The sequence below is a fragment of the Somniosus microcephalus genome, chromosome 5 (genome assembly GCF_052327205.1).
Source record: "Somniosus microcephalus isolate GS21.2 chromosome 5, FLI_Smic_1.0, whole genome shotgun sequence".
Classification (NCBI taxonomy): domain Eukaryota; kingdom Metazoa; phylum Chordata; class Chondrichthyes; order Squaliformes; family Somniosidae; genus Somniosus; species Somniosus microcephalus.
The window spans coordinates 104,315,130-104,337,979 of NC_140991.1; the positions used below are offsets into that span (position 1 = coordinate 104,315,130).

At 45.3% G+C, this 22,850-nt stretch overlaps 1 protein-coding gene across 3 annotated transcripts in view; it reads left to right on the forward strand.

Moving 5' to 3' along the window:
• The window catches only part of LOC147117252 (retinol dehydrogenase 12-like), a 73,756-nt gene extending 67,469 nt beyond the window's left edge, over positions 1–6,287 (forward strand). For 2 of the 3 annotated variants that reach the window (XM_085988064.1, XM_085988066.1), the window contains 2 exons: positions 5,395–5,475; positions 5,668–6,287. In XM_085988064.1, coding sequence (XP_085844190.1) covers positions 5,395–5,475; positions 5,668–5,770 — 184 coding nt within the window. In that variant the 3' untranslated portion in view covers positions 5,771–6,287. The remainder of the gene's footprint in view (positions 1–5,394; positions 5,476–5,667) is intronic. The other variant, XM_085988065.1, reaches the window with a different exon arrangement.
• Positions 6,288–22,850: the final 16,563 nt, after the last annotated feature.

The window sequence follows — 22,850 nt, forward strand, 5'->3', positions numbered from 1 at the left end:
TCAGCAAGCCCCGCCCCCCGGCCGAGCCAGAGAGAGACGCCGCGTCTCAGCTCCTGCTGCGCGCGCACCCTAGCGGCGCTGGGCTGAGGCTCGGCCCTCCAGCCTTCGAGTGGGGCTGGGAGGTGCCTAGCTCGGGCGTGGGTGCGGAGGAGACGCCGAGGCTTCTAGGCCTACCTGGAAAAACGGGGAAAGGTAGGAAAATTAATGAGATTAGATAAGTTAATTACTTTCTAAATCATTTTTTTTTAAAACAATATGTGTTTTAAAAGCAACGTTTTTTTTTAAGACGCAGAAAGCGGGAAAAAGAAAGGAAAAGTTTGGAATCAAGATGGCGGCGACTCACCTCGGTTCAGAACGATAAGGCCCGGCCACACACGCACCGATTGGCCCGGCGGCACACGCCAGCAACCCAGCGTACGATTGGTCGAGCTCGAGGTCACTCTGTCGCTAATGAGCGGATAATGAGATGCTAATGAGCGGAACGTTGAAGGTTTTTGGGATACTGCGGGCGCGATTTTAGCCCGGCCGAAACGTAAATATGCTTAAAACCGTCTCGGAAGCGTAAGCTTTCTTTGGAGGTAATGCGCGTGTAGGTACGCCCTGTAACTTTCGAGCGCATAGCCTGACAGACGCACAGGCGATGACAGACAGAATGACAGACAGACAGATGTGCCGATTTATATATATAGATATAGATATAGATAGATAAGAACACAAGGAGACACAACAATCATTATTTCATATACCCTCTTTAGCATCACCTTGCTACTCAGTAGTGGACCCTTCCAATATTTTATTCTTATCAACCAAGACATGCAAAAGAGGAAAACACATCTGGCGAGTTGAATTGTTGTAAAGCAACTGTGCTGTTGCTGATCGCTGCTGGTCTCACCTGATTGGCTATTTGTAGCATTGCTGTAATTGATCACAGTAGTGAAATGACAGAAATGAGCAAAGTTATGTGTTTACAAGGAGGAGTGAAGAATATCCTTGTACTCTGCTTTTCCGTCCAATAGAACAGAATAGCTCTACCACATTTTGATGACATAACACAAAAGACCATAGGTCAAACCTAATTTAATATGCTTTAGATTATTTGTTCTGTGCAAGGTGGTGAGAATTAGTGCTGTTTTGTTTTGACTGTCAGGAAAGTGGTTTCATAAATGGCAATCTGATAAGTCTGTTTTATTACTATATATATCAAACACTCATTTACAAAAAGGTTTTAAGTACTGAAGATGTGGCAAAATAATGGGAGCAAAACGTCCTAAGATGCAAATTAAAAGCATTTTGTGAGCCTTATAGCTTTGGGAGTTTGTGCTTGAACTTACAAATGAGTGGAATGTGTGTATGTACAGTGATTTTTATTGCACCATCTACTGTAATTTCAAAAGAAGAATATTTGCCTTTTTATTTCCATTAGATGATGGATTTGTCATCTTTTAATTGTATTAATTGCAAAAAAAATGACAAGAATCTTGGCATTTGGCATAACAGCGAGCTAAAAACCTGTTATGGTTTCAACAACAATTTGCATTTATATAATGCCTTTCAAGGTACTTTACATAGTGAGGAGAAGGGAAGAAGGAAAAACAACAGATTAAATGAATGGACACCAAGTAATGGCGTGAGAGTTAGGAGAGGTGACTGAAAGCTTGGTGGAAAAGATGGGTTTTGGGAAGATTTTTAAAGGTGGAAAAAAGTGCAAAGACGGAGAGTTTTAAGCAGGGAGGTCGAGATTAGGGTGGTTTGCCAGAGGCTTTGTCGAAACTGATGGGCTGAATGGGGGGGGGGGGGGGTGGGAATATCACAAAATTCCAGAGATTTGGACTGAAGTATATAGGAGGGGTTGCAAGGCTGGAGCTGGTTGCACAGATGGAGAGAGTGGGTAAGAGCATGAAGGACTTTAAAGATGAAGACAAGAATTTTAAATTTGATGCATTGGGGAGCCAATCCCAGTCAGCAAGAACGGGAGTGATGGGTGAGTGGGACTTGGTGTGGGACAGGTTACATGCAGCTGAGTTTTCAACAGGTTGGAGTTAAATGAAGGTCAGCAAGGAGGACAATGGCGAAATCAAATGGAGGTGATTTTAAAAAAAACATGGATGAGGGGGTATGCAGAGGTGGAAGTAAGCAATCTTTGCAATTGGGTGTGAGGTGGAGTATAAAGCTCTTCTCTGGGTCGAACAGCACACCAATATTTTGCACAGTCTGGTTTAGCCCAAGCCTGTGGCTGAAAGGGGATGGAGTACATAGTCAAAAAGGGGTCAGAAATTGCTTTTCTTGACACTCTTGAAAATTATAATTACCTAGTTGAATGCACAGATAGGGAGCTGTTTATTTTTTTTTAATAATTAAAGTAAGTCATCTGACTTAGTGGGGCTGGTTCATGAATACAAAATTAACTTAATTTGAAAATGGAAATTGATTTTTAAGAGATTTCCTCTTAAATGAGGTGAAACTGAATTAAAATTGACCGGCAATGAATTGGGTATTCAGTTTTATCAGTTGATTTTATGTTCTGCTGCACTTCATAAAAGAGAAAGCAATACATATTCTTATAACTGGGCAGATCGGGTTTAGTTTTTGAGTGCTATAACAGTTCCATTTAGGTGAATACAACTGTAGCTGCAAATGGGGAAAAGTGTATCTAAAGGGAAAATTTTGGAAGGTTAACGTTTTCACATTGCATGTTGGTACATAAGAACATAAGAAATAGGAGCAGGAGTAGGCCAATCGGCCCCTCGAGCCTGCTCCACCATTCAATAAGATCATGGCTGAACTGATCCTAACCTCAAATCTTCTATCACTCTCCATCCCACCCGAACCCATGTGATCTCCCGGGAGAGGCGAAAAACCAGATAAAAAACCCAATGGCCAATTTGGGAGAAAAAATCTGGGAAATTCCTCTCCGACCCATCTAGGCGATCGAAACTCTTCCAGGAGATCACTCTGTCCCTATATTTTCTACAGTACTTACCTTCTGTAAAGGCGATCTCCACCCCAGCCAGGAACAGGAATAAAACCATCTCCTGAAATCTAACACACAATTAGAACACAAGAAGTAGGAGCAGAACCAGGCTACACGGCCCCTGGGCCTGCTCCACTACCCACAGGGCCATGACCATTCCGAACCTAGACTCATGTCCAATTTCCTGCCCGCTCCCCGTAACCCTTAATTCCCTTTACTTCTAGGAAACTATCTATTTCTGTTTTAAATTTATTTAATGATGTAGCTTCCACAGCTTTCTGGGGCAGCAAATTCCACAAACCTACCACCCTCTGAGTGAAGAAGTTTCTCCTCATCTCAGTTTTGAAAGAGCAGCCCCTTATTTTAAGATTATGCCCCCTAGTTCTAGTTTCACCCATCATTGGGAACATCCTCACCGCATCCACCCAATCAAGCCCCTTCACAATCTTATATGTTTCAATAAGATCGCCTCTCATTCTTCTGAACTCCAATGAGTAGAGTCCCAATCTACTCAATCTCTCCTCATATGACCACCCCCTCATCCCCGGGATTAACCGAGTGAACCTTCTTTGTACTGACTCGAGAGCAAGTATGTCTTTTCTTAAGTATGGACACCAAAACTGTATGCAGTATTCCAGGTGCGGTCTCACCAATACCTTGTATAACTGCAGCAATACCTCCCTGTTTTTATACTCTATCCCCCTAGCAATAAAAGCCAACATTCCATTGGCCTTCTTGATCACTTGCTGCACCTGCATACTAACCTTTTGAGTTTCGTGCACCAGGACCCCCAGATCCCTTTGTACTACAGTACTTTCCAGTTTCTTGCCATTAAGATAATAACTTGCTCTATGATTTTTCCTGCCAAAGTGCATAACCTCACACTTTCCAGTATTGTATTCCATCTGCCAAATCTCTGCCCACTTACTTAGCCTGTCTATGTCACTTTGCAGGTTTTTTATGTCCTCCTCACTCACTACTTTCCCTCCCATCTTTGTATCATCTGCAAACTTTGATATGTTATACTCGGTCCCCTCCTCCAAATCGTTAATATAGATTGTAAAGAGTTGGGGACCCAGCACTGACCCCTGCGGAACACCACTAGTTACTGATTGCCAGTCTGAGAATGAACCATTTATCCCAACTCTCTGCTTTCTGTTAGAGAGCCAATCCTCGACCCACGCCAGAATATTACCCCCAATCCCGTGATTTTTTATCTTGAGCAATAATCTTTTGTGTGGCACCTTGTCAAATGCCTTTTGGAAGTCTAAATACACTACGTCCACTGGTTCTCCTTTATCCTCCCTGTATGTTACTTCCTCAAAGAACTCAAGCAAATTTGTCAAACATGACTTCCCCTTCATGAAACCATGCTGAGTTTGTCCTATTAAATTATGTTTATCCAAATGTCCCGTTACTGTCTCCTTAATAATGGGCTCTAACATTTTACCAACCACAGATGTTAGGCTAACAGGTCTATAGTTTCCAGCCTTCTGCCTACTACCCTTTTTAAATAAGGGTGTTACATTAGCAGTTTTCCAATCTGCCGGGACCTTTGCTGAGTCCAGGGAGTTTTGGAAAATTATTACCAATGCATCCACAATCCCTACCGCCACTTCCCTCAAGGCCCTAGGATGTAAGCCATCAGGTCCAGGGGATTTATCCGGCTTAAGTCCCATTATTTTACCAAGTACCACTTCCTTAGTGATTTTAATCGTATTTAGCTCCTCTCCCCCTAGATCCCCCTGTTTGTCCAGTGTTGGGATACTCTTAGTGTCCTCTACCGTAAAGAGTGATACAAAATATTTGTTCAGCGTTTTTGCCATCTCCATGTTTCCCACCATTAATTTCCCGGTCTCATCCTCTAAGGGACCAACATTTACTTTAGCCACCCTTTTTCTTTTTATATAACTATAGAAACTTTTGCTATCTGTTTTTATATCTTTTGCTAATTTACTTTCATAATCTATCTTCCCTTTCTTAATCAATCTTTTAGTTATTTTTTGCTGTCTTTTAAAGACTTCCCAATCTTCTATCCTCCCACTAGATTTGGCTACCTTATATGCCCTTGTTTTTAGTCGGATACTATCCTTAATTACTTTACTTAGCCACGGATGGCTATCTTTTCTTTTACACCCTTTTTTCCTCAGTGGAATATATATTTTTTGGAAGTTGTAAAATAGCTCCTTAAATGTACACCACTGATCATGTACCGTCTTACCCTTTAATCTATTTTCCCAGTCCACTCTAATCAATTCCGCTCTCATACCTTCATAGTCTCCTTTATTCAAGCTCAGCACGCTTGTTTGAGATCCAACCTTCTCGCCCTCTACTTGAATATGGAATTCAACCATGTTATGGTCACTCATTCCAAGGGGATCCTTTACTAGGACATTTTTAATTAATCCTGTCTCATTACACAGGACAAAATCTGAGGTTGCTTGCCCCCTGGTCGGTTCAGTTACATACTGCTCAAGAAACCCATTGTGCCATGGAGTGACAAGGTAAGGTTTGAATGTGAATTTCCACACGTAGTGTTCAAGCTGAATAGTGCAATAACCTTTGAGGAGATAGGAAAAGCTAGATCTGGACCAAACTTTTGTGCTTTCTTTTTAAAGGAATGTAATGAAGCTGTTTCACATTTATGAATAAAATGGAGATTTCAACATCTTCCTTTTTAATTTTTTTCCATCCAGGGATTGTGATCGTGCATCCTGTTCATCGGCTGCATACGATAATGAAACGGCAAAGAAATTATGGGAAGTAAGCTGCCAAATGCTGAAAATCGAGTGGCACTGAAAACTTGATGAATAATAGTCTGACCTTCGCCCTCAACAGCATGTTATATGCATGGCTTTTTTAAGTTCAATTTCTTCTGTTCTTAATCAACAAGACTGAGGTTGAATCTGAATAATACAATCACATTAACTTTATTGCCAATGAAATGCAAATGATTTAACTTTCTCTTTTAAGATGTACATGTGTGTATATGATCAGACTTGCATTTTCCATTGTTCTTATGGACTACATTTATAAACTCTTAATGGCTGCAGTTCAGGTTTTTGTTTGGATGTACTAAAATTGTGCTTCATACTATTCAAATAAGAATTATACAATTTTTAAACGAATATTGTAACTTTTAATCCAGTAGAAAAATAATCAATTTGTACTAAAATTAAATATAGTATTTATTGTTAATGCAAGCTTGTTCCTCTTGTGCATGTTCCGCGCTTTGAGAGGCTATAACCATCTTATAATATGTTGTGCTTTTTTTTTCTTCGCATATATATAATTAAAACATTTTGATTATACTCTACTTACGGGAGGAATAGATTGATCTGTTGTGATACCTTTAAAGTATCTTGGTGTGGTTGTCCTTGTATCAGGAAACAACTCCTGATCTTGGGTTGCAGCAACTTGTTTATGGGGGTTTGTGAGCGCCAATTTGTTGTGGTGAAAATAAATTCACATCTAAACCGTGTAAAAGTAAAAAGATGCAGTTTATTATCAGAGCTCTGGGAGAAGAGTCTCAGACCCCGCGGTCTGTGCGAGCACCTTCTCGTTCTCTCTTGGTTGGTACAGCTTTTTATTCTATTTTCATCCAATCACATTGTATTACAATAATCACCTGATCACATATGGCTTATTTATTCTTTTCAGTATTAGTAAAGGTTAGTTACATCTTACTATGCCTTTGGTCGCAGATTAAATTCCCATGACCCCTATATTCTGCTGTGTCTACAATTTTTAGCTAAAGCAGCACATTTCTTGTCGCTTAACACACATTCTGCCTTGTCCCACAGCTGCGTCTTATCTCTGTTTTGCAAAGTTTCTCTACACACTGTCCTTTGTGCAAAACTAGCGAAAGTAGCACGAAAGTCTTTTTCACATGAGAAAGTCTTTTTCATAAAAGAAAGTTGTTATTCTGAGAGGGTTCATTTTAACACCTTCAGTTCGACCAGGGAATATGAAAGTCTACCCACTGGGGGTCGTGTTAAGATTGCTGTTGTTGGCTTATTTCGCCTATATGCTAGTCTCCTTTCTTCTTCTCTGAGGTGGTTTTGGGAGGGAGTGGATTGTGTCGAGTGGATGCTCAAGAGTAAGTCTCATACTTGCACCAGATTATGAATGCACTTGAGGTGAACGTTCCTTGGAGCTCATTATTTCATCTCATTGAGGAGAGAGCTGCTGGGCCTGGAGGGGAGATATAAGCTCCCTACATGTCTTTTCTGAGAATATATAATTGTGTAGAGGAGTTGGTAGGAAGGCCTTGGTGTCTTGTGTTTGGGAGGCTGTGCCTTACTTTTAGAACTGAGGATGCTTGAAGCATATTTGCAGTCTCGTGTCTGCCAGAGGAACTTGGAGATGAAATTTTCCAAGTCTTAGAATTGTTTGGCTGGGACTTCAATATTCTCTTGGGGTTATTTGCTCCAGAGTGGAAGGACAGCTCCATTATATATGGCCAGCCATCTGGTCTTGGTTGAGTAAAGTGGGGTAAGTGTTTGTCCATCCAATCCCTCATGACCTTGGCCAGTCCTAGTAATGTGTCTCTTGTAAAAATACCATGGCCTTGATTTTTAACCCCCCACCCCTCCACGGGCAGGAGAGGGTCGGGTGAGGAGGGGGGTGGTGGGGTTAAAATATCAGGATCGAGCAACCTGAGCCCATTGCTGCCCCTTTTAATTTTAACATACAGAAATCAGGCTATTTATGAGGCTCACACAAAACACTATTGGGAGCCTAATGAACATTCCAAAGTCGTGGCCTGATGACATCACCGGCACCGCGACTTAAATTTAACTGGAAGTGAGTGGGAGGCCCAAGCTGTCGGATGCCCGGTAGCTAATACGAGACAGGAGCTGCTGACTCCCAAAGGTAAATGCTGAAGTTCTGCTCCTTTGGCACTCCATGTGGATCAGGAGGAGCAGGAATACCCCCACCCCCCCTCCCCCAGCCCTCACAAAGAAGCCTTCAGTCCCCCAGCCAGAATCTATGCCTGGAGCCTTCTGCTCCTTTTTATATTGAGGTTGGCAGGGCCTCCGCGTCCCCAGCCTTACCAAGTTCTTTGGCTGATTTTTGATGTTTAGGGAAGTGAGATATATGTATGTTGTGTGCATGGTGGCCATGTTTGTTTCCTGTTACAAAAGCAGCATTACATGGATGTTCTGTATGTGTGGGATCTGTGGGGTTGCTCAATTTATTCCACCATTCCTTCTGTTCCCCTGGCTAACAGGTGTATCCCTATGGCCACTCATAGTTTTCCTCCAAATGCACAGCCATCAGTGTCCATTCTTCACTCTGCTTATTAAAATATCCTCTCCCACTTCCTTTCCCTAGTCTGAGTGGCAGGGGGAGGCTAGCCTACGCTCATTTCTTCTCCCTGACTCCTGCTCAGCCAGCTAGGCATGGATAAATGTCTATTTTCATCATGGGCCCCATTCATCAATTACTCTGCACAATAAAGGTCTAAGTCTATTTGAGTTACATAATAGGTGAGAGTTCTCTTCATCACAGAACACCATTTGCAGGTCTGTGTGCATTCAATGGCTGTCACAAGTTTTGATAACGATGGTAATAGATGTCTGAAGTTTTAACGCAGAAAAGTGCAAAGTGATACATTTTGGTAGAAAGAATGAGGAGAGGATATATAAACCAAAGGGTACAATTCTAAAAGGGGTGCAGGAACAGAGACCTGGGGGTATATATGCACAAATCCTTGAAGGTGGCAGGGCAGGTTGAGAAAGTGGTTAAAAAAGCATATGGGATCCTGGGCTTCATAAATAAAGGCATAGAGTACAAAAGCAAGGAAGTTATGATGGACCTTTATAAAACACTGGTTTGTCCTTAAGTGGAATATTGTGTCCAATTCTGGGCACCGTACTTTAGGAAAGATGTGAAGGCCTTAGAGAGGGTGCAGAAAAGATTTACAAGAATGGTTCCAGGGATGAGGGCCTTCAGTTATGTGAATAGACTGGAGAAGCTGGGGTTGCTCTCCTTAGAGCAGAGAAGGTTGAGAGGAGATTTGATAGAGGTGTTCAAAATTACGAGGGGTCTACACAGAGTAGATAGAGAAACTGTACCCATAGGTGGCAGGATCGTGGTCTCACATTTAAGGTGATTGGCAGAAGAATCAAAGGCAACATCAGGAAAAACCTTTTTGCACAGCGAGTGGTTATGATCTGGAATTAGAACTTACATTTTTAGAAAACGGCCTGAAAAGGTAGTGGAGCTAGATTCAATCATGGCTTTCAAAAGGGAATTGGCTAAGTTCCTGAAGAAAAAAACATTCAGGGCTACAAGGAAAAGGTGGGGGAGTGGGATAAGCTGAAGTGCTCTTCCAGAGAGCTGGCATAGGCTCGACAGGCCGAATGGCTTCCTGTGCTGTTACCATTCTATGGCCAGAATTTTGCTGGCGCTCAGAGGGCGGGTTCTGAGGTGAGTCCGCTGTCAAAATCTAAAAGAATGACCGGGTCGGGATCCCGCTCTGAACCCGCCTCCATGTCAGTTTACCAAGTGCAGGGTCTGCCTGTGCTTTGCAGACCCAGCACTAAGTGATGCGTCAGCCAATTGAGATAGGTAAGAGGGTCTTTAAAGGTAGTTGAACAGCATTTTACCACCTTCTAGCCATTTTTCCAACTTTTCCACAAGGTTCCCATTGCTCAGGGATCATGTCAGGTATGTGTGTCGGGTTCTCTATGATTCTCCATTGATGTGAATAGGTGACAGCTGCTAAAGGGGTATAAAAGCTACCATTTCACAGCTGTTCACTTTCCAATGTCAGAAGCTTGAGCCTTCAGGATTTGGAAGACACTTTTGAGCTGTATGCAGTTTGCAAGTGTTTGGAGTAAACTTTCTATCCACTGTCAGTTCCTTGGAGCAACCTCTCTCACCATTGACAGATTGCTTCTGTCATCTCAACTTCAGCTGACATTTATTCCAGCAACATCGGTGCCCTTGAAGAAATCTCACCTTGGTTCTCAGAGTCTCACTATGATCAGCCCCCACACCAGCAGCACCAAGGACAACACCAACCTTCTCCATACTAACCTGATGCTGCAAAGATGACAGGGCATCAGCACCCGACAACATTGCTGCCTGGGACGCCACCGATGGCCTCACCATGGCCAAATTTACGTCTCATGACGCTGTACACCCTGGCTGCCACATGATGCACCAGGTTGGCACCACCCCACACCAGCACCTTAAAGCATCCCTACAATGACCAAGCCATTCCTTTCATGCGCATCACCATTGGGGTGGGGGGAGACATTATGTCTTACCATTCACTGGAGCTCACTAAGACACTTCCAAAGGTGCACACAAATCTGTCCAAGAAGGCAAAGTGTTGAAAATAAAGGTTTCAATGTTTGACACCACATTACCAGAAACTTTACATGAACATTGCATAAACCACCTTTGTGTGTTGTTAGTTGGTATGATTGGACAAGGATGAGTGTGAGGGGTGGCTAGTGAGATGGGGAAGTGATAATGTAGAGAGAGAGGGATGGGTGGAGGTGCAAGGTAAGTTGGTGTGAGTCAGGATGTGCAGGAGTCGGGTAGGGAAGGCAAAATGATGGGGATGAGATGAGTGGCACAGCAGGATGAGGTTGAGTGTGGCTTTGCAGTAATGTTTCATGATCTACTGAGGTCATTAAAAGGTTTGCGCCACTGCAGCCTGGTCCTCCTTGTAGTGTCCGCGTATCAATAACACACGGACTGCAGGAGAACGGTAATAACAGGTGTTTACTGAACAGAGGGTATGCTGGAAACAAAGTACAGAAGCCTGCTACGGCTTTATATACAGGTGTGGTCACTGCCGGTACTACAGTATAAAAGCAGTTCTCTCTTAAAGGTACATACACAACAATTCCTCCCCTTTTAGATAAACAGTACATAACATTCATTTAACAATTAAAGAATAACTAATTACAATTACAATTTTCTATGTACTATATACATCAGCTGAAGTAATCATTTATAAATTCAGTCTTTGAGGAGGCTTCCTGATCCTGTCTGGATAGCGCCTTTCTCGAGTATCCTGTTCTTGCAGCGGAGTCGATTCTGGCTCATTGTCATTGGTTGGTTCATCAGCTTCCAATACCACTGATTCTGAGGTAGACGCAATCTGTACTTCGGGTTCATCACCAGGTGCGCATGCTCATGGTATGGGTTTGACTTGTTCCTGTGACTCTAGAATCTGGTCAGCATGGCGTCTCACGATGCTCTCTCCAACGTCCACTGTGTACATTAGTGGTCCCTGCTGTGTGCATATCGTTCCTGGCTGCCATTTTTCTGTTCGGTAGTCGCGGGCCAAGACTGGTTGCCCTATCTTGAAGCTCCTGGTTGGCTTCTCATTTATGTGCTGGAATTGCTTATCCTCAACATCTCGTCTTATGTTTGGTTTGAGCAAATCCAGGCGACATCTTAACCTTCGGTTAAAGAACATTATGGCTGGAGCTTGGTTGGTGACTGCATGTGTCGCATTCCGGTAAGCAAACAAGAAATTATCCACCTTGTGTTGTAATGGTATGTTGTCGTTATACATCACCTTTATTGCTTTTTTAAAGGTCTGAACAAACCTCACAGCCAATCCATTTGTGGCTGGATGATATGGGGCAGATGTGTAATGCTTTACCCCATTATTCCTCAAAAACCTCCGGAAATCCTCGGACACAAACTGTGGTCCATTGTCAGAGCAAATCTGTTCTGGCAAGCCATTCCTGGCGAAGATGGTCCGTAGGACTTCAATAGTTTTCTCCGTGGTGGTGGAGGACATTTTGATGACCTCTGGCCATTTCGAATGTGCATCCACGGCGATTAAAAACATTGAGTCCATAAATGGACCAGCAAAATCAATGTGGACCCGTTGCCATGGAGATGAGGGCCACTCCCATGGGTGTAGCGGGGCCTGTGGTGGAGCATTTTGGACTTTCTGGCATCCTGTACATCTCTTGGTCATTTCCTCGATTTCTTTATCGATTCCCGGCCGCCACACAAACGCCCTGGCAAGGCTCTTCATTTTTACCCCTCCCAGATTACCCTCATGAACCTCATTGAGCACTCTATCTCTCAACTTGGGTGGAATTACCACTCGGGATCCACACATCAAGGTCCCCCAGCACACTGACAGCTGTTCTCTCCTTGGCGAGAATGCTGGCAACAGTGAGTCGCCATGTGCTGGCCATCCCTTCACCGTCAAATCATAGACCCGAGACAGTGTCGGGTCATTTCGGGTTTCCTTCTCTATACTTGAGTTTGTAACAGGTAGACATTCGACTATGGTCGAATGGAATATCTCAACAGGGTCCACTGCAGGTGCTTCCTCCACCGTAGGCAATGGCAGGCGCGACAGCCCATCAGCATTTCCATGCTGTTTCGTACCCTTGTACGGGGATAGTCAGCATGGCTTTGTCAAGGGTAAATCATGTCTAACAAATCTGATCGAATTTTTCGAGGGGGTGACTAGTGGGGTGGATGAGGGAAATGCTGTGGATGTGGTTTACATGGACTTCAGTAAAGCTTTTGACAAAGTCCCGCATAGGAGACTGGTCAAGAAGGTAAGAGCCCATGGGATCCAGGGTGCCTTGGCGCGTTGGATCCTAAACTGGCTGAGTGGCAGGAGGCAGAGGGTGATGGTCGAAGGTTGCTTTTGTGACTGGAAGCCTGTGTCCAGTGGGGTACCTCAGGGATCGGTGCTGGGTCCCTTATTGTTTGTGATCTACATAAATGATTTGGGTGAGAATGTAAAAGGTATGATCAGTAAGTTCGCAGATGACACGAAAATTGGTGGGGTGGTAAATTGCGAGGAGGAAAGCCTCCGGCTACAGGGCGATATAAACGGGTTGGTCAGATGGGCGGAAAAGTGGCAAATGGAATTTAACCCTGAAAAGTGCGAGGTGATGCATTTTGGACGGACAAATAAGGCAAGGGAATACACAATGAGTGGTAGGACCCGAGGAAGTACAGAGGGTCAGAGGGACCTTGGTGTACATGTACATAGATCCCTGAAGGCAGCGGAGCAGGTAGATAAGGTGGTTAAAAAGGCATATGGGATACTTGCCTTCATTAGCCGAGGCATAGAATATAAGAGCAGGGAGGTTATGATGGAGCTGTACAAAACGCTGGTGAGGCCACAGCTGGAGTACTGTGTGCAGTTCTGGTCGCCTCACTATAGGAAGGATGTGATTGCTTTGGAGAGGGTGCAGAGAAGATTCACCAGGATGTTACCTGGGATGGAGCGCCTCAGCTATGAAGAGAGGCTGGACAGGCTGGAGTTGTTTTCCTTGGAGCAGAGAAGGCTGAGGGGGGACCTGATTGAGGTGTACAAAATGATGAGGGGCATAGATAGGGTAGATAAAGAGGAACTTTTCCCCTTAGTGGGGGGGTCAATAACAAGGGGGCATAGATTCAGGGTAAGGGGCAGGAGATTTAGAGGGGATTTGAGGAGGAACTTTTTCACCCAGAGGGTGGTTGGAATGTGGAACTCAATGCCTGAAAGGGTGGTGGAGGCAGGAACCCTCACAACATTCAAGAAGCATTTGGATGAGCACTTGAAATGCCATTGCATACAAGGCTATGGACCAAATGCTGGAAAATGGGATTAGACTGGACAGGGATGGATGGGCGGCGCAGACACGATGGGCCGAAGGGCCTCTTTCTGTGCTGTAAAACTCTATGACTCTATGACTCTATGACTCGATGACTCTATGTCGTATTGATGTGCCCCTAGAAAAAGTGACCATCTTTGCAGCCGTTGCGCCGTCATCACCGGAAGGCCCTTCTTTGGATTAAAAATGGAGACAAGAGGCTGGTGATCAGTCAGTCGGGTGAATTTCTGCCCGTGCAGATAGTGATTGAACTTCTTCACCCCCCACACCAGGCTGAGGGCCTCCCTGTCAATCTGGGCGTAGTTACGCTCGGCTGAGGTTAGTGAGCGCGACGCAAAGGCTATTGGCCTCTCTGAACCGTCAAGGAATTTGTGTGACAGCACCGCTCCAATGCCGTAGGGAGACGCATCACATGTCGACCGAATCGGTAGTGTTGGATTGTAGTGGGCCAATACTTCTTTTGAAGTGATTCGGCATTTACATTTCTGAAAGGCACGCTTACACTCATCACTCCATTTCCATGCTACTCCAGTTTGCAGCAGGGCATTCAGTGGGTGCAGAATTGTAGATAAATTTGGCAAGAACTTATGGTAGTAGTTCACCAACCCGAGGAACGACCTCAGTTGCGACACATTTTCCGGTGCTGGAGCCTTGACTACTGCCTCAATCTTGTCTGGGGACTTATGTAACCCCTCTTCATCAATCACGTGGCCACAATACGAGACTTGTTTCCTGAAAAACTCGCATTTGGGGCAGTTGGCTCGTAGCCCATATTCTTGTAATCTAGTGAGCACCTGCTCCAGGTTGGCAAGGTGTTCACTGTCATTTTCGCCCGTAACCAGGATGTCGTCCAAATAACACCTGGTCCCCGGGATCCCTTGCAGGACTTGTTCCATCGCCCTCTGCCAAATAGCCGGAGCTGATGCTACCCCGAATACCAGTCGGTTGTACTGGTAAAGACCTTTGTGAGTTTTTATCGTGAGGTATTTTCTAGATGCTTCTTCGACCTCCATTTGTAGATACGCTTGGGCCAGATCAACCTTCGTAAAGCGTTTCCCTCCAGATAGTGAGGCAAAAATATCTTCTATCCGCGGAAGTGGATATTGTACTGTGTGCAGGACTGGGTTCACAGTTACCTTAAAGTCCCCACAGATGCGAACCTTCTTCGGCTCCCCAGGCGTGCTGCTCAATGATTTCTACATTACAGGAATGATGGGTGTGGCCCACTTGCTCCAGTCCACCTTGGACAGCACACCCGAATGCTGCAGACTCTCCAGCTCTGCTTCGATGGCTGGGCGGATCGCATACGGTACTGGTCTGGCCTTAAAAAATTTTGGGTTTGCGTTATCTTCAACTTTTATCATTGCCGTTACACCTTTTAGAGTCCCAAGTCCTTGCTGGAACACCTCTTTTGCGTCAGTTAGAATTTTTGACTGTCGTCCGGGTGTGACGTCGTCATCCTTTTTGTCAGCCACAGTTAGCGCCTGAATGGAATGCCAATCCAGTTGTATTTTTCGGATCCATTCCCATCCCAATAATGGTGGTCCTCCATCTTGTAGTATATATAGATACAGTTTCTGTGTTTCCTTGCCGTTGTACTTAACGGGCACCCTTATTTTTCCTCTGGGGTAGACTTTTTGCCATGTATATGTCTTCAATACAATGGACGTGTCCTTCAAGGGTATGTGTGAGAATAGCCGCTCGTAGTCTCGTCGATTCATGACTGTTAGGGCTGATCCTGTGTCCAATTCCATCTTTACTTGGGACCCTGCTATCATGAGGGTGACCCAAATGGTTCGGTGATCCTCCTTTGCGATCACGTTGTGTAACTTTAGACAACTTAGTCTCCTGCTCCCGGAGTCATTATCACTCTCCTGATCTTCTGAACTACTGTCTGTCATTTTTTTTACTTTCTTGTACTTTTCCTTAGTAGTTCTTTTTGTGGTGTATGTAACCTGTTCCACCTTAAGAGAACTTAAGCCTGGTCCACCTTAAGAAAGGTACTACTTTCTTTGGCTGCTGTATACGTAATACCGGTGGTGACCACACCGGTATATAAGCACAGTGTAATAATATTGTATTCAGTATAGTCCTGACCTCCAACCAGTAAAGACCTGTTGAATTTACTCTTGTGGTCTGTGTAGTAATTCTCACTATAACACACAGACTTAACAGTGGCGACGAGTCCGATTCTTACCCTGCTGCAGTAATTTCTACGGCGACTTCGTCCACAGACAGGACGTCGAAGAGAGGTTTCCACCCTCATCACCTACTGGAAGACACGTCAAGCGGCAGGCATCGAGCAACCGGAGTGCAGAAGGCATCCTGACCTTGAAGCCTCCATCAGCGACTGTCAGCTTCTTCTATTACCTCGTGGTGGGTAAGCCGGGCAGCAACGCGACAGAAAGTCAACCGCGTTGGCTGTACAGACGGGGCTGGGAAGATGGAGGAATAAGGGCGGTGAGGTCGATCGCGACCGGAGATAAGGGCCGGGCCGCTTTCGAGCGAGAGGCGCAGCGCGGGACATCGATCGTGACCGGAGATAAGGGCCGCATTCGGGCTAAAGGCGCAGCGGCTGGGGAAGCTGAAGGCGCGAGGGCCACGGTGAAGCGGAGACAGCGTCGGGGGACGGGTGAAGACCGCCAAGTGCGGGAAAACCGCCATTTTGTGGGCGGAGGACGACGACAAGAGCGGGAAGCCGCCATCTTGGATAGCATTAAAAATACAATAAATTGCTACGATGCCTAAACATGGGAACATTAATGCCTTCGACAGTGATATAGAAGACTGGGCTATGTATGTAGAACGCATACAAAACTATTGTAAGGCAAATAAAATTCCTGATGCAGATAAAGCACTAACATTACTAAACTTAATGGGTGCGAAGACATACGGGAATTGAAACACCTGTTATCACCAGATGAACCGGCGGATAAGACGTTCGAACAGATTGTTACTGTCCTAAAAAATCATCTTAACCCCACGCCGCTGATGCTAGCGGAACGATTTAAATTTTACGATAGAAGACAGCTGCAAAATGAAAGCAATGCTGAATATTTGATGGAATTACGTAAGCTAGCAAAATATTGTCAGTTTGGAACGGGACTGACAGAGGCACTTCGAGATAGATTTGTGTGTGGTTTATTTAAACAGGATACACAAAGGCGACTGCTCGAGGAGAATGAGCTGTCTCTCGAGAAGGCGGTCACTATGGCAGCAGCACATGAGGCCGCAGCGAGAGGCACGGCAGTAATGCAGCTACGGCCACCGGAACTCGGTACAAACAAATTGGGTTTGAGTTCTGTCAAATGTTATCGTTGTGGAAAGACAACGCACGATCAGAACCAGTGTTGGTTTAAAAACCAAGCATGCAGAACGTGTGGCAGGCTTGGCCACATAGCTAAAGTATGCCAGTCAGGAAAGAAGACCAGCAACAAAAAGTCACCGCAAGGAAAATATGCAAAGGTACACAAGGTGACAAAGAACAGTTTGACCGAACAGAAGTCAGATTCAGACGCTAGCAGTAATGAACTGGATAGCTTAAGAATACACAACGTTGGTAAGGATACAGACCTCCAGACAATTTGGGTCACTCTTCAGATAGCAGGAGTCCAAGTAAAAATGGAATTGGACACTGGATCGGCATTGACGGTCATGAATAAGAAAGATTACAGAAGGTTATTCCAACATATTCCCTTACAGGATACGGAGATTATATTGAAAATGTACACGGGGCAAAGAGTGTACCCCATCGGAAAAATAGAGGTAGAAGTGGTCCACAAGGGCGAAGGAAGCCAAGTAATGGACTTATATGTGCTACCTGAAGGAGGTCCACCACTACTAGGACGGGAGTGGATTAGGAAAATGAATATGGACTGGCACTCCTTGAAAGCACTAACGGTAGATTCCGGGGAAACAGCTGTCAAACCTAAACGATTGTCCAGAATATTGGATGAGGCTAAAGAGGTGTTCCAGCCGGGACTGGGAACACTGAGAGGAATTACGGCAAACATCAAGATTGATGAACATGCACAACCAAAATTTTTTAAAGCCAGACCGGTACCCTATGCAATACGACCTGCAGTTGAAGCGGAGCTGGAAGCACTAGAACGTTCAGGTGTACTGTCTAAAGTAGATTGGAGTGAGTGGGCTACGCCCATTGTTCCCATTATGAAACGTCCTGCGAACAATAAGCCAGGAGATCCAGGGAAGGTTCGCATCTGTGGAGATTTCAAAATCACCGTTAATCCGGTGCTTCACACGGTGCAGTATCCGCTTCCACGGATTGAGGATATTTTCGCTTCACTGTATGGCGGGAAACACTTCACCAAGATAGACCTGGCGCAGGCATACTTGCAGATGGAGGTTGAAGAAGAGTCACGCCAATACCTCACGATCAACACGCATCGAGGATTGTACCGGTACAATAGGCTGGTTTTTGGAGTGGCATCGGCTCCAGCAATTTGGCAGAGGGCCATGGAGCAGGTATTACAGGGAATTCCAGGCACACAATGTTACCTGGATGACATTCTGATCACAGGTGATGGTGATGAACAACATCTCGCTAACTTGGAACTGGTGCTCAACAGACTGAAAGAGTATGGACTTAGAGTAAATCGGCAGAAATGTGAGTTCTTCCAGAAGCGGATCTCGTACTGTGGTCATGTCATTGACCGGGAGGGGCTTCATAAGGCTCCTGACAAGATAGAGGCAGTTGTAAAGGCTCCTGCACCAGAGAATGTCACTCAGTTGAGGTCGTTTCTAGGATTAATTAACTATTACCATAAATTTCTGCCAAATCTATCCACGGTACTGCATCCGTTGAACGCTCTTTTACAGAAAGGGGTACCATGGGACTGGGGCGAAAACTGTAAGAAGGCATTTTGCAAAAGCAAAGAATTGATCACCTCAGAGGAAGTGTTGGCTCACTTCAACCCGACACTGCCTATTCGGTTGGCTTGTGATGCTTCTCCATATGGTATTGGGGCAGTACTCTCACATAAATTGCCAAATGGCACGGAAAGGCCAGTCGCGTTTGCATCCAGATCATTGACCTCCGCTGAGCGCAACTATGCGCAGATCGATAGGGAGGCGCTTAGCCTTGTATGGGGAGTGAAGAAGTTTAATCATTACCTACAGGGCCAAAAATTCACACTTCTGACAGACCATCAACCGTTGGTGTCCATTTTTAACCCGAAGAAGGGTGTTTCGGTGATGACAGCACAGCGTCTCCAGAGATGGTCTCTTTTCTTAGGGGCACATCAATATCAGATAGAATTCAAAGGTACGAAACAGCATGGCAATGCTGATGGCCTGTCGCGCCTGCCACTACCTGAAGATGAAGACACGATGAAAGTTGACCCTGTTGAGTTATTTCATTCGACCATTATCGAGTGTTTACCTGTCACCAATGCAAGTATTGAAAGAGAAACCAGGAACGACCCGACACTGTCCAGAGTTTATGAGGTGACAGTGAAAGGATGGCCAACACGGGGTGATCCTCTGTTACCGGCATTCTCGGCGAGGCGAGACCAGCTGTCCGTCTGCCATGGTACTTTGATGTACGGGACAAGAGTGATTATTCCTCCCAAGTTAAGGGAAAGAGTTTTTAAAGAACTACATGAAGGTCATCTGGGGGGAGTTAAAATGAAAAGTCTTGCTCGGGCTTACGTATGGTGGCCGGGTAGTGACCAACAGATTGAGGAGTTAACGAAAAGCTGCGCTGGGTGTCAAAAAGTGCAAAATGCACCTCCGATAGCACCGCTACACCCATGGGAATGGCCTTCAGCCCCATGGCAACGCGTACACATTGACTTTGCTGGTCCATTCATGGACTCCATGTTCCTAATCGCGGTGGACGCACATTCCAAATGGCCAGAAGTCATCAAGATGAATACCACTACTTCAGAAAAGACAATTGCGGTGTTAAGAACAATATTCGCAAGGAACGGATAGCCAGAACAGATCTGTTCGGACAACGGACCACAGTTTGTAGCGGAAGAATTCCAACAATTCTTAAAGAAGAATGGAGTTAAACATTATACCTCTGCCCCATATCATCCGGCGTCAAACGGGTTGGCTGAAAGATTTGTCCAGACATTCAAAAAGGCTATTAAGGCCATGAATGATGATCAGATTCCGCTGCAACACAAGGTCGATAAGTTCCTGATGTCATATAGAAACGCCGATCATGCCGTGACTAACCAAAGTCCTGCTATGATGTTTTATAACAGGAGGTTGCGGTCCAAGTTGGACTTGTTAAAAACAAATGTGCGGAGGGAAGTGGAAAACAAACAGTTTCGGCATATTAACAGCAAGACCACTCGAACTTTCGACGTAGGACAACCAGTGATGGCAAGGGGCTATGGAAATGAAAAATGGCAGTCCGGAACAATCCGGGCCAGACAAGGACCTCTGATGTACACCGTAGATATTGGTCATAATGTGATAAGGCGTCATGCGGATCAACTGGTAGAGTCGAGAGCAAGGGTCGAACCCATGGTTGTGACAGAGACAGCTGTGGAAGACGTTCATGAACCTGAAGCATCTACCTCGGCCGAGAATGTACTTGATGATGATGACACCCAATACATTGGCAACCAACTAGAGGAGGCACCTCAACAACAAGAGTCAGAGACCACTGAAAGGCGTTATCCAAGCCGAATCAGAAAGCCTCCTGAGAGACTGAACCTTTGAACTGTTATACCTGAAGTTATATATGTATATATGTTATGTTTATTTGGGGATATGACTGTTAAGCTAAAAAGGGAGGATTGTGGTGTATGTAACCTGTTCCACCTTAAGAGAACTTAAGCCTGGTCCACATTAAGAAAGGTACTACTTTCTTTGGCTGCTGTATACGTAATACCGGTGGTGACCACACCGGTATATAAGCACAGTGTAATAATATTGTATTCAGTATAGTCCTGACCTCCAACCAGTAAAGACCTGTTGAATTTACTCTTGTGGTCTGTGTAGTAATTCTCACTATAACACACAGACTTAACACTTTTAGTGTTGGTTTTCTTTCCCGACCTGCAGACTCATGCTATGTGTCCCACTTTTCCACATTGCCTGCATACTTTGTTCTTAAACCAGCAATCCTTCTGGTCATGGGTTGTTCTGCCGCAGCGATAGCACTTTTCTGCTCCATATGCCATTTCGTTGGTGCTATATTCTTGCGGTTTCTGTTGTATCTCCGCTGCTCCCCGTGCTGCTGCTTCGTAGGATACTGCCATGCTGAAAGCCTTTTCTAGCATAAGGTCCTTTTCCGAAAGTAGTCGTTTCTGGGTTCCTTCACTCTGGAGCCCACAGACAAACTTATCCTTTAAGGTATCTGCCAGTCCTGCTCCGAACTGGCAGTGCTTCGATAACTTGCGTAGTTCCGTAAGATAGTCAGCATTACTCTCATCTTTGTGCTGGTTTCTTTTATGGAGCTTGAATCTTTCTGCTATCAGCAGCGGTGTAGGGTTTAGATGTTCCTGTAAGATATTGACAATCCCTTCAAAGCTTTTCTCCATTGGTTTAGCTGGGGTAATTAAATTCCGCAATAGGCCGTACGTTCTCGCGCCCATCAAATTTAATAATACCGATGCCTTCTTTTCATCGGCCACCTCATTTGCCTTGCAGTACACTTCAATTCTTTCCACATACGTGGTCCAGTCTTCTATTTCGTTGTCGAAAGCAGTGATACTGCCACTCTTCGGCATCTTGGGTGGTTTAAAATGGTGCCTCCCGCGCTTTTCCTTCTTCCCCAATGGATTAAAATGGCGCCTCCCGCGCTTTTCCTTCTTCCCGTTGCTGCCAATGCTGCTCCTAGCATTCTAGATAGTAATGGCGGCGCCCCGCGGCTTCAGCACGTCTCTCTTTTGCTAATTAATTTTCTTAGTTTTATTTTTCTTCGATGCTGTCCACTGCGCGTCTCTTTTCCTTCCCCTCTTTTTATTTTCTTTAACGCTGCCCGGCTCTTGAGAACCGACCGCGCCCTATGCGCTCCACCCTCTCTCTCTCTTTTCCTTCCCGATGACGCTGCATGGCCCCCTTGCAGAGCCGCTCGATCGAGCTCAAGCCCGCCGCAGTCCGGAAGGGTCAGCGCACTACCTGCTACCAGCACGATTTGCTGGAACACCTTGACTGGGGAGCCAAGCCCAGCTCTCCACAACTTCCCCTGCGATTCACTGAACTCCGATGGATCACTGGGCGGTTGCCCACGGTCGACGCCCGTTGCTCTGGCTTCGACCTCCAAGAAGCTTCTTCTCAGGGATGGATCCCCGCGAGGTGATGCAGTACTGCAGGTGAGTTCGAACCTGCTCGTCGCCACTGTAGTGTCCGCGTATCAATAACACATGGACTGCAGGAGAACGGTAATAACAGATGTTTACTGAACAGAGGGTATGCTGGAAACTGAAAGTACAGAAGCCTGCTACGGCTTTATATACAGGTGTGGTCACTGCCGGTACTGCAGTATAAAAGCAGTTCTCTCTTAAAGGTACATACACAACACTCCTGACAACATCTCTGCTCTTGTCCTCCTGTGCAATGTGCAACCAGGTTGCGTCGGTGTCCTGGGGAGGTGTCTTCTGCCTATGAGAAGGGAAGAGGACCTCCCTGTGTGCTGTGACTCCCTCCAAAAGCATATGGAGAGAGTAATGGGAGAGCCTGGGTGCAGCCATGCACCTTTGTGTAGTGCTTGTCAGTATTTGCAGCACCTCAATGCTGTAGAATATTGACAGTACAAACTGTCAAAATGAATGTGGACATGGTCCCTTTAAGGAAACCGGCTGATGACGAGTCACCAGATGATGTCATCAGACCCGCTTCCTTTTAATTGGCCGGGAACCTTGCAGGGTGGGCTTAACAAGACCAATCAATGCAAAATCACTTGGAGGAGGTGGGATGAAGATGGGAGCAGGGTTTGAAGTCATCATCTACTCCGGCCACACCAGACTGGCCACGGTTGGTGAAATCGTGGCCTATGATTCTATGCTTTTGTTCAGTTGGGAATTTGAATATAAATGACTAGTGAGGCCAGTGTGTGCATGGTAAACTCGTGCATTTTTAGCACTGGTGTTTGTTACACAACTGCTCCATGAAGAGATAGGTGTGTGAGAACGAGAAAGTTATTTTAAAGGAGTTAAAAGAGTCTGAGCATTGCCTGGAGCACACATTCCAGGAGGTGGTCACCCCACAACTACAGAGAGCTCAGGAGGATAGTAAGTGGGTTGCCTTCTGGCAGGGTAGGAAGAAGCAGGCAAGCAAGAATTCTGCAGGAG